This window comes from Manis javanica, chromosome 4 (assembly GCF_040802235.1).
Source record: "Manis javanica isolate MJ-LG chromosome 4, MJ_LKY, whole genome shotgun sequence".
NCBI lineage: Eukaryota > Metazoa > Chordata > Mammalia > Pholidota > Manidae > Manis > Manis javanica.
In genome coordinates, this window is record NC_133159.1 from 162,222,656 (window position 1) to 162,234,963 (window position 12,308).

Consider the following 12,308-nt stretch of genomic DNA (forward strand, 5'->3'; position numbering starts at 1 on the left):
TTTATAGACATGCTTTAAATATCTCTTGGTGAGAACCTCTACTATGTAACCACTACAAAGACAAAATAAATCTGGAAAATCATTATGAATTCTGATTGTGATAAGCATTAACTAATGATGGTTATGAGGGTAGTCAACGTACGAGCCACTCTGTAAACGATGTTCATTAGCTGTTTTGAAGATACAGCAAAGTATAAAATTTTACTTAGACTCACAAGAAAGGATAAATATTAGCTTTGCTTCTGTGTTTTGTTCAGGACAACTTGTATGAATGGAGTTGAATAGGAATCAGAGACACCACTAGGTAAGGTTTAGCTTCTGGTTTGGACACAGATTACTTCTGTGAGTGAATTTCACTTGACTTCAGGAGAGTTATTCAGGTAAGTGTTACCTGATAGTTTTATAGTTAAATTGTCAGAGATCGAAAAAGAGGGTAAAGGAGATACCGTGAAACCGGGCTTCATTGGATGTAAACACAAGTTTACAATGCGGAGACATGTACAGATTAACTGAGGTACTACTGTGGGTGACAACATATATAGTGGGTCATTTTGGTTTTTTGTTTATTAAGATTCATGTGATTATACTTCACGTATTTATTACAAGTTATAAAATTAGAAAATTCCTTGGAATTGTTAACTCTGGTTGATTTTGGTAGAGGGGGCTGGACCAGGTGGCCTAAAGAACAAGGAGAGGGAAACCTTTAAGTTTATAATACATACACTTTGGCATCTTTTGAATTTTGTATCATATAAATAAATTTCTCTATCAAAGCAAATACAAAATTTAAAGTCCTTTGATATGATATATCACCAACACTTGTCTTTCCTTATTTGTCTACAAGAGAGCATGTAATACCTCCTTCACTCTGATGTACTAATTAAAAAAATACACTCCAACTACACATGCCCCGGTCTTACCTATGTTACCAAACACAGAAAGAATGGGAGTAACAGTGTGATAATTCCACTATTCCTCTAAAGATGAGTATTGACAATGAAGGGAGAGGGGGTAAAAAGGCATTTTTCATTCACTGGTTTCTGTACTAATTAAGAACTTACCGCCTCTTTTGGATACAAATCACATTCAGAGGAAATAAGATTCCAAAACTATAAAACTTGGAACAACAGAGAGAAGGCAGCAGGTTAGGATGTTGATATGTAGATTGCAGTATCAACACTGGACATTTGGGTACACTTAAAATGAGAATTTTGAATCTTATTTATGACACTTTCTACAGTTAAAAAGTTCTGGCCATTTTTTTGGTACTCTGCTGAGAAATACACAAGCTGAAGTCTGCAGCTATAGACCCTCTACACCAATACTAACCAAATATGCTTAAAATGAAAAGAAAAAAGCTTATTCAATTTCTTTATGACAGACATCTGGCTTAGACTTTTACTGTTTACATGTGCCTTTTATGTGTTGTCCTTTGCCAAGAAGCTTAGGCTAAAGGTACCTTCAGACTCTTAGGCTGCTGTCGAGCCTGCATGACGTGCTTCCGCCTTAGTTCTCGCTCTCTCCGCTTATTACGCTCCAGCTGGTCAGTGAGCTCGGCTTGATGCTGCAGTCTCATCAACTCACAGCGCATCTTCTGCACTGTGTTGAGGTGGCGGAACTCCAGTTCTTGCGTGGATTTATGCTGTCGCAGTAACATTGCATGCTCTAAGTCCTTTTGAGCCTGCCTTTTATTTAATTCCTAATCCATAAAAAAAGACAAAGGCATAATTTGATGATGTACAATGCCAGGAGAAAAAAAATCCTAAGAAACAGAATAACCAGGATATAGATGTAATTCTCTGATTCAGTAATGACTGCACAGTGAATATTAGAGTTTTATTACTGGAACTGTAGAAAATGGGCAATTAGTAGCACAATTGCCTTATCTGTTCATTTACTATTTATACTACTTTTAGCAATAAGCTTAAGACATATCACATCTGTCCCAAGAGACTTAATGTCCTTTCTACTCTCTTTCCGTCATTTATGTTTCCTAATTTTGTATCTGAACAGGATTTCTAAGTCATCCTTTGACTTTCTTCAGAGTATACATTCAATTCTACTACATGCAGTGTACCCAGTATAGTGCAGGGGTTAGGAACACAAGACTCTAGGGCTAGGCTGCCTGCTTTCGAAATCCTGGCTCTGCTACTGACAAGCAGTGAGTCCTTGGGTTAATTACTTAAACTCTCTGTGCTTCCATTTCATTACTTCTCAAATGGAGACCATAACACAGCTGTTTCATAAAATTAACGTGAGGGTGAAATGAGTTCATACGGGGAAAGCTGTCAGAATACCTGCCTCATGATCAATAAATGTTACTACAATTTTTTTCAGTTTAAAAGATCAAATGTACAACACACACACATACACTCACACACTCTCTCTCTTTTACTATGTAGAAGGAAGTCAGACGTGCCCCCTTTGCCTCCGCTGCCCCTTCTCCAGGGGCCAACATTTGGTGCATATGTTTCCCAACCTTCCCCACGCTTATCGTGATACAACTATTACACAAAAACATACAGTTTTAAAATTGAATAACAATATATATTATAGGCATATAATATGCTTGCTTTACCTAAAAATATAATGGACAAATACAGATTTTTAAAGAAATTTTTATTGGAAGCTTCTGCTTTCTGATGCCATAGTTTTTCTACTTTTTGCTTTATGACAAATTTTCAATAAACATCTACACATGATACACCATATAATTATGTTACTATTTCTTTAGGATAGAATTCTAGAAGCGGATTCGGTGGGTAGAAGATACATGCAAATTAAATTGTTAAAGCTGCTGAATTATGCTCCAAAATGGCAGTATCAATTTATATTCTTACCAACATTGACCACTTTCCATGCCACTACTAGGACTCATCAATTTTTTAGACCGATCTTATCTAATTGATGCAATTGTCTTAACTTGAATTTATTAGTGAATTTGAATAATTATGTTATACTTGAAGTTTATTTTAAGCCACTCTTGAAAATAAATTGATCTATGCTCATAGGCATACCTGATAATGAGTACCGTTGTTTTCATTGGCATAAGTTTCTACATATTCCCAATGAATAATTTAATGTTTATAAAATTATGTTAAATGGTAGTATATACCTCATGGCACCCATTTTGGATGAAAAGGCATAAGTTATCCAATTAATTTTCTCATATTAAAAATTAACAGTTCTTTCATTCGTGGATTTAATATTTATTAAATATTTATTTAATACATATTTATTGAATACCTATTATGGGCCAGCCACTAGCTACAAGGCCTGGATATATCTAGCCACTGGATATAAAAGCCCTGAACAGAACCTGGGACTTGATCTAATTTCCATTCTACTTGGGGAGAGAGAGATCCCCATAAAAAGTGTGTGCACATATGTGTGTATGTGTGTGTGTGGTGTGTGTGTGTGTGAGAGAGAGAGAGAGGAGTGCAAGAATATTTAAAGAAGGGAGGAGGATTTGGAGATCAGAATTGAGGAGATATGAAGTGAGGGAGAAGGTGAATCGTGTGGGTTGGGTTTCCAGGGAAGAAGGACTTAGGCAAAGGCAAGCAGAGGTGCTCTAAGGCCCTGAGGGTGGGATGTGACTGACATATTTTCAGGAAGATTCTAATTTCACACCATTTAAACATACCTCCCTGAGAAGGTCCTGCTCCAAGTTATGGCTCCCAAGTAGCAACTTTCTTTTCAAGCAACGGCATTGCAGCTCTAGGTACCGTTTCTGATGTTGAAGAAGATTGGTCTTCTCCTCTTCTTGGAAATGCTGTATGTTCTGTTTCTGGCTTGAAAGCCATTCCTGTTTTTCTTTTCTTGGGGTGCTCTTGTTTTCATTCAGCTCCTGGCAAGATAAAAAACAACTGAGTTCAAAATACATAAAAATTAACTACATGAATATACTGTTTGATAGCTGGTAATCTTCAGTAAAAATACTTAATTTGTGCCCTCTCTCATGGGCAGGCAGGGCAATGACCTTAAAGGAGGTAGGTAGTATTTTTCTGTTTCTGGAGTTATCCATGAAGTAGGACAGAAAAGAGAAAACATACACTAGAAAACATGCACACTTTTTAGCTTTGCACAGCTATATTTAGGATGGCTCATAGCTTTGAAAGCACGCAATGATTGGTGAATGGAGTAAAACATCTTTGTTTGAAATCCTCCCAAAAGGGGGAAGAAGACAGTGCTTTCAAGTAAAAATCACACATGAATTAAAATTAAGGTTAAAATATAGTTATGTCTCACTTCTTGGCTTTCAACAATTGAAATACTAAGTTTTTGGCAAAGTTAAGGATGGGCTCAGTATAAAAGACCAGAAATTAAATGGAAAATCAACAAAACCACAGGAAAATAGAGACCGTTTAGAATAGATTTAGTCTTCAGCACTGTAACCACTGAACAAGGCAAGACCAATGTTTTTCTACAGCATTTTAAACATCATCTCACAAACTACCTAAAAAATTTATTTATACTGGATAGGATGAGAATACTGACAATACATTCAATGATGCAAACCCAAGGATGCTAATCAATACTAGTATATTTCAACCTACAAGGCATCAACCTTGCAGAGAATATAAATCAGCCATCTTTCCTAGGTCTAAGATGATTTTTTAGAGACTGTTAACCTTATGGTTCTTCATCTGTTGTTCAAGAAAGAAACCGATGATTCATTACTTTCATTGATAAGATACTCAAACACATAAAAATAAAAAGCACATGAGCTTGTAGTTCTCAACTTAAGGATGTCAATGAGAAGACAGGGATAATACAGGCATATACAGAAAGAATCACTTGCCTATGTTTTTCAAAATCTTTGGCCAAGGAAATTTCCCACCCACTAAGACTATAGTAGGTCCCTTCCTCTATACTGATAATAATCATTCTAAATGAACACACACACACACACACACACACACACACACACACACACACACACATGCAGACACAAAACTACCTTCTAAAAGAAAACGAGCTTATTAGTTAGACTATGAATTATATGCTTAAAGGATTATCTAAACCAACACATTCATTTATAAAACTAAAACCTGATTTCACTAGGAAACAACTATAGAACTGCATTTTGTTGGATATTTATTGACAGTTGGGAATCCTGTTTACCATCTTTTCAAATCCCATGTTCTAGTATTGAGTTTAGCTTTTAGATTACAGTAATGGGAATACATAGCAGGTTACACTCTTTAAAGTTGGAAAAATTTTATCAATGAACCTCACTCGGCAGGGTATATATAGCAAGGCTTTGTGCCACCAATGTCCTTAATAAGACTTATATATCTAATTATAGGTCCAATTCCTATACACAAGAAAGCACTGTACCGAAGAGATTATGGTTATTTTATCAAGATTAATTTATCTGCATGCTAATAATTAAGTACATGGACTAAAAATTTCAGTCCATCAGTCTGTAAAAGAGGGTGTAAACTGGGGAAGTCTCGGTGGGTGGGGAATTTCCTTGGCAAAAGATTTTGAAAAACATAGCCAAATGATTCTTTGTGTATACGCCTGTATTATCTCTGTCTTCTCATTGACATCCTTCAGTTGAGAACTACAAGTTTATGTGCTTTTTATATTTATGTGTTTGAGTATCTTATCCACAAAAGTAATAAAGAATTGGTTTGTTTCTTGAATAACAGGTGAAGAACCATAAGGTCAATAGTCTCTGAAAAATCATCTTATACCTATGAAAGATGGATGATTTATATTCTCTGCAATATAATAAAGATACTATAGTTGACACAAATCATTTTCCTGTCCTGACCACTATCCTGAATAATAATCCCCTTTCAGAAATTGCCTTAGGACAACATGGCTTTCCTCACAGTTAGACTAGATCTGTGATAAAAATAAGTTCAAGAAAGCAGCACATAAAGGGCAAACACACATGAAATCCTGTAGCCATAAAGACATAATTAGCATGCTTTCCTAGTAAAGAAAATGGGATGAGAAGAAATGTCTCTTATCCTTATTCTGTGTTAAAATCAGAATAAGAACAAATTATTGTAATCTGAGCCCAAAGTAAGAAGGTATGATTTACTTTTAAAGGAAGAGATGTATGGCTCTTTTTCATAGCTAAAATATTTTTATTTCTAGTGACTCAGTTACTTAATAAGTGCTTAGGAAAGCTACTATAAATAAAAGCTTTATAAAATAATTCATATTTTAAAGAGATCACTCTTTTTAGATCCCACTCAACTGAGGATCTCAGCCATTGAAAAGTAATAGGTTATAATCAATGTCCTCACTTAAACTGGTATATTGTTAGTGGCCACAAACAAAAGAAAATTTTATCTTAATGGTTCTACGAGTAGATCAATATTGGATATAATCAGTAAGCAGGTAAGTGGCTTGAAAATTTTTATAAAGTAAATACCTCCTTAAGTTGTTCCTTTCGAAGTTTGTATTCTCTCTTCTGGGACTTCAAAAGGCTATTCAGTTCTTTCTTCTGCTCAGCCTGAATACGTTGTTGAAATTTGTTCTCCTCACTGGACATCAGTTCAGCCTATAGGAAAATTTTTAAATGGATCAAATTAGCTAAGCAGATAAGCTTCAAAGCAGCAGTTTAATACACATTAGCAAAGATATTTCCTCCCACCTAAGAATATAAAATCAGTATAATCATTACCAAAACAAGAATATCCAATAAATTATTAACAAATATTACTCAGCATCCTTATGATTTGAATTTCAGAGAAACACTAAAATGGAACTCATCTTTAAAATGCTGATCTTTTACAGGGTCAGTGTTTTCACCGTTCCCCCCCATTTAACTAGAGTACGCTGCCCGACCCCCCTCACTAATAAAACAAAACAAATGTAATTAAGTTATGACCTTTTATCTAGCTGGACTTGTGTATTAACTACTAAAAGCATACTGCTGACTGGCAGCCTTACCAACAACATGAACAGATATTCACACATATTCTGTATGTTGTATAAATTATATACTGTATTCTTACAATAAAGAAAGCTAGAAAAAAGAAAATGATCTTTAAACTGTCTCCCAAAACATTTTCCAAGACCTTTATTGAAAAAAATATGTGTATAAATAGGCCTGTGCAGTTCAAACCTGTTATTCAAGGGTGAACTATACATATTCATTGTAGAACATTTAGGAAATACAGAAAAACACAAAGAAGAAAAATCTTGCATGATTTTACCACACGGAGATAACCAATATAAACATTTTGGTGCATACCCTTCCTAATTTTTTCTAGGCATGTATAGATATTGATATAAATATATAAAACAAATCTAAAATCATATTGTACATCCTGTTTCATGAATTCCTTTCCTAAAAATGTTAGTATCTACCTGTTTACAAAGTATTCAAGAAAGTACAACACCAAACAGGATTCTAAATATTTCTATATTCTTTTGCCAAATTATTTCAAAATCAAATATTCATTTACACCAGAAATTATTTTGCTAAATTCTCTATTACTGTGAGACGGTGATTCTTCTTTTTTTGCAGACATATTTGAAGATATGGTGTAAATTTATTGAGAAGTTTACATTTTACTTGACAACTGTGATTATCAAAATAAATTGAAACTAAAGGGACACCAAGGAAATTAGAAACCAGTTTTCACAAAAGACTCCTAAAAAAATGCACCTTTATCATACAGTAGAATGATACTTATTTGTAGTAAACAAATGGGCTAAATGTGAATCTGAAACCCTCTTAATTTCTCTTAATTTAACATTCTCTGTATACTACAGTACTCTTCAATTCTTCTGATATAAAAATGCTACTATAAATTTAAGGTTTCCAAAAAGTACATAGGGAATGATAAATTTTTTTTAGAACCTGAATCACCTACTAACTGATTTATCAAACTCCTCAGATAACCAAAGTACCCAAGGCATAGAACAGAATACTTAACGACTTTTTTTTTCATTAAGGTATCTTTGATATACACTTATGATGGTTTCACATGAAAAATAATGTGGTTACTACATTCATCCACATATATCATCGAGTTCCCCCCATACGCCATTGCAGTCACTGCCCATCGGTGTTGTAAGATGCCACAGTCACTACATGTCTTTTCTGTGCTACACTGTCTTCCCCATGATCCCCCCACACCATGTGTACTGATCCTAATAGCCCTCAATGCCCTTCCATCTCCCTCCCCAACTGCCCTCCTGCACACCTTCCCTTTGGTAGCCGCTAGTTCCTTCTTGGGAGTTTGTGAGTCTGCTGCTTTGTTCCTTCAGTTTTGCTTCATTGTTATACTCCACAAATAAGGGAAATCATTTGGTACCTGTCTTTCTTTCCCTAACTTATTTCACTGAGCATAATACCGTCTAGCTACATCCATGTTGCTGCAAATGGTAGGATTTGTTTCTTTCTTATGGCTAAAAAGTATTCCATTGTGCATATGTACCACTTCTTCTTTATCCATCCAACTACTGATGGACACTTAGGTTGCTTCCATATCTTGGCTATTGTAAATAGTGCTGTGATAAACATAAGGGTGCATATGTCTTCTTCAATCTGACAACTTTTTTCTCTGGGTAAATTCCTAGGAGTGGAATTCACGGGCCAAATGGAATCTCTATTTTTAGTTTTTTGAGGAACCTCCATATTGCTATCCACAATAGTTGAACTAGTTTACATTCCCACCAGCAGTGTAGGAGGGATCCCCTTCCTCTGCATTCTAGCCACCATTGTTGTTCCTAGTCTTTTCGATGTTGGCCATGCTAAATGGTATGAGGTGATATCTCATTGTGCTTTTAATTTGCATTGCCCTGGTAATTAGTGATATGGAGCATCTTTTCAAGTGCCTCTTGGCCATCTGAATTTCTTCTTTGGAGAAGCATCTGTTCATATCCTGTGACCATTTTTTAATTGGGTTATTTGCTTTTTGGGTGTTGAGGCATGTGAACGCTTTACATATTTTGGATGTTAATCACTTGTCGGATATGTTGTTTACAAATATATTCTCCCATACTGTAGGATGCCTTTTTGTTCTGCTGATGGTGTCCTTTGCTGTACAGAAGCTTGATGTAGTCCCATTTGTTCATTTTTGCTTTTGTTTCCCTTGCCCAAGGAGATGTGTCCAGGAAAAAGTTGCTCATGTTTATATTCAAGAGATTTTGCGTATGTTGTCTTCTAAGAGTTTTATGGTTTCATGACTTACATTCAGGCCTTTGATCCATTTTGAATTTACTTTTGTGTATGGGTTTAGACAATAATCCAGTTTCATTCTCTTGCATGTAGCTGTCCAGTTTTGCCAACACCAGTTGTTGAAGACACTGTCATTTCCCCATTGTATGTCCATGGCTCCATTATGGTATATTAATTAACCACATTTGCTTGGGTTTATATCTGGGATCCCTAGCCTGTTCCATTGGTCTTTGGGCCTATTCTTGTGCCAGTACCAAATTGCCTTTGCAGTAGAGGTTGAAGTTGGGGAGCATAATCCGCCCCCAGCTTTATTCTTCCTTCTCATGATTGCTTTGGCTATTTGGGGTCTTCCGTGGTTCCATATGAATTTTAGAACTATTTGATCTAGTTCACTGAAAAATGCTATTGGCATTTTGATAGGGATTGCACTGAATCGGTAGATTGCTTCAAGCAGGGTGGCCATTTTGACAATATTAATTCTTCCTATCCATGAGCAAGGGATATTATATTCCATTTATCGCTATCTTCTTTTTATTGAATGTCTTATTCAGCTTCTCACTGTTAAGTATGATGTTGGCTTTGGGTTTGTCATATGAGGCCTTTACTATGTTGAGGTACTTGCCCTCTATACTCATTTTCTTGAGATTTTTTACCATGAATGGATGTTGAACTTTGTCGATTGCTTTTTCTGCTTCTATGGAGATGATCATGTGCTTTTTCTCCTTATTTTAGTTAATGTGGTGGATGATGCTGACGGATTTTCAACTGTTGTACCATCCTTGCATCCCTGGAATAAATCGTACTTGATCATGATAGACTATCTGTTTGATATATTTTTCACTATGATTTTGTTGAGTGTTTTTGTGTCTATGTTCACCAGGGATATTGGTCTATAATTTTCTTTTTTTGTGGTGTATTTGCCTAATTTTGGAATTAGAGTGATGCTGGCCTCATAGAATGAGGGTGGAAGTATTCCCTCCTTGTCTACTTTTTGGAAAGCTTTAAGGAGGATGGGTATTAGATTTTCACCAAATGTCTGATAAAATTCAGCAGTGAAGGCATCTGCTCCAAGAGTTTTATTTTAGGTAGATTTTTATTACCAATTCAGTTTTGCTGCAGGTAATTGATCTGTTCACATTTTCTGTTCCTTTCTGGGTCTGCCAAGGAAGGTTGTACTTTTCTTGAAAGTTGTTCATTCCTTCTGGGTTATCAAGTTTCTAAGCATAAAATTTTTCACCATATTCTCTAATAATTCTTTGTATTTCTGTAGTGCCCATAGTGATTTTTCCTTTCTCATTTCTAGACACTCTTTTTTTCTTGATAAGTCTGGCTAGGGGTTTTTCCATTCTGCTTATTTTCTCAAAGAACCAGCTCCTGCTTTCATTGATTCTATTGTTTTATTCTTCTCAATTTCATGTAAGCCTGCTCTAATCTTTATTATGTCCCTCTTCTACTGACTTTGGGCCTCATTTGTTCTACTTTTTCTAGTTTTGTTAATTGTGAGTTTAGACTGTTCATATCGGGTTTTTCTTCTTTCCTGAGGCAGGCCTCTATTGCAATATACTTCCCTCTTAGTACAGCCCTAGCTGCATCCCACAGATTTTGCATTGCTTGATCTGTTTTTATTTGGTCATTGATCCATTGATTATTTAGGAGCATGTTGTTAAGCCTCCATGGGTTTGTGGGTCTTTTCATTTTCTTTGAGTAATTTATTTCTAGTTTCATACCTTTGTGGCCTGAGAAGCTGGTTGGTTCAATTTCAATATTTTTGTATTTACTGACATTCTTTTTTGTAGTCTAGTATATAATCGATTCTTGAAAATGTTCCATGTGCACCTGAGAAGAATGTGTATCCTGTGGCTTTTGGGTGGAGCATTCTGTAGATATCTGTTAGGTCCATCTGTTCTAATGTGTTGTTCAGTACCTCTGTTTCCTTACTTATTTTCGGTCTGGTTGATCTGTACTTTGGAGTGAGTGGTGTGTTGAATTCTCCTAAAATGAATGCATTGCATTCTATTTCCTCTTTTAATACTGTTAGTATCTGTTTCACATATGTAGGTATTCCTGTGTTGGGTGCATAGATACTTATAATGGTTATATCCTCTTGTTGGACTGATCCCTTTATCATTATGTAATGTCCTTCTTTGTCTCTTGTGGCTTTCTTTGTTTTGAAGTCTACTTTGTCTGATACAAGTACTGTAACTCCTGCTTTTTTCTCCCTATTGTTTTCATGAAATATCTTTTTCCATCCCTTCACTTTTAGTCTGTGTATGTCTTCGGGGTTGAGGTGAGTCTCTTTTAGGTGGCATATAGATGGGACTTGCTTTTTTATCCATCATATTGACTCTGTGTCTTTTGATTGGTGCATTCAGTCCATTTACATTTAGGGTGATTATCAAATAGGTATGTACTTATTGCCATTGCAGGCTTTAGACTCGTGGTTACCAACGCTTCAAGGAAAACTTCCTTACTATCTAAGAGTCTAGGCTCACTTAGTGTGCTATTACAAATACAATCTAAAGGTTCTTTTTTTTCCTCCTCCTTTTTCTTCCTCCTCCATTGTTTATATATTAAGTATCATATTCTGTACTCTTTGTCTATCCCTTAACCTACTTTGGGATAGTTGATTTAATTTTGCATTTGCTTAGTAATTAATTGTTCTGCTTTCTTTAATGTGGTTTTATTACCTCTGGTGACAGCTATTTAGCCTTAGGAACACTTCCGTCTATAGCAGTCCATCCAAGATACACTGCAGAGACAGTTTGTGGGAGGTAAATACTCTCAGCTTTTGCTTATCTGGAAATTGTTTGATACCCTCCTTCAATGTTAAATGATAATCTTGCCAGATAGAGTACTCTTGCTTCTGCTTCATTGCATTAAATATATCATGCCACTCCCTTCTGACCTGTAAGGTTTCTGCTGAGAAGTCTGATGACAGCCTGATGGGTTTTCCTCTGTATGTGATCTTTTCTCTCTCTCTGGCTTCTTTTAATACTCTGTCCTTACCCTTGATCTTTGCCATTTTAATTATTATATGTTTTGGTGTTGTCTATCTTGGCTCCCTTGTGTTGAGAGATCTGTGCACCTCCATGGCCTGAGAGACTATCTCCTTCCCCAGATTGGGGAAGTTTTCAGCAATTACCTCCTCAAAGAC

The 12,308-nt window shown here is 35.7% G+C and overlaps 1 protein-coding gene across 1 annotated transcript in view; it reads right to left on the minus strand.

Moving 5' to 3' along the window:
• Positions 1-12,308, minus strand: part of LOC140848627 (serine/threonine-protein kinase TAO1-like) — a 41,064-nt gene that overhangs the window by 7,504 nt on the left and 21,252 nt on the right. The window contains exons 10-12 of the mRNA XM_073232896.1: positions 6,395-6,523; positions 3,644-3,847; positions 1,460-1,699 (exon numbers count right to left, since the gene is read on the minus strand). Coding sequence (XP_073088997.1) covers positions 1,460-1,699; positions 3,644-3,847; positions 6,395-6,523 — 573 coding nt within the window. The remainder of the gene's footprint in view (positions 1-1,459; positions 1,700-3,643; positions 3,848-6,394; positions 6,524-12,308) is intronic.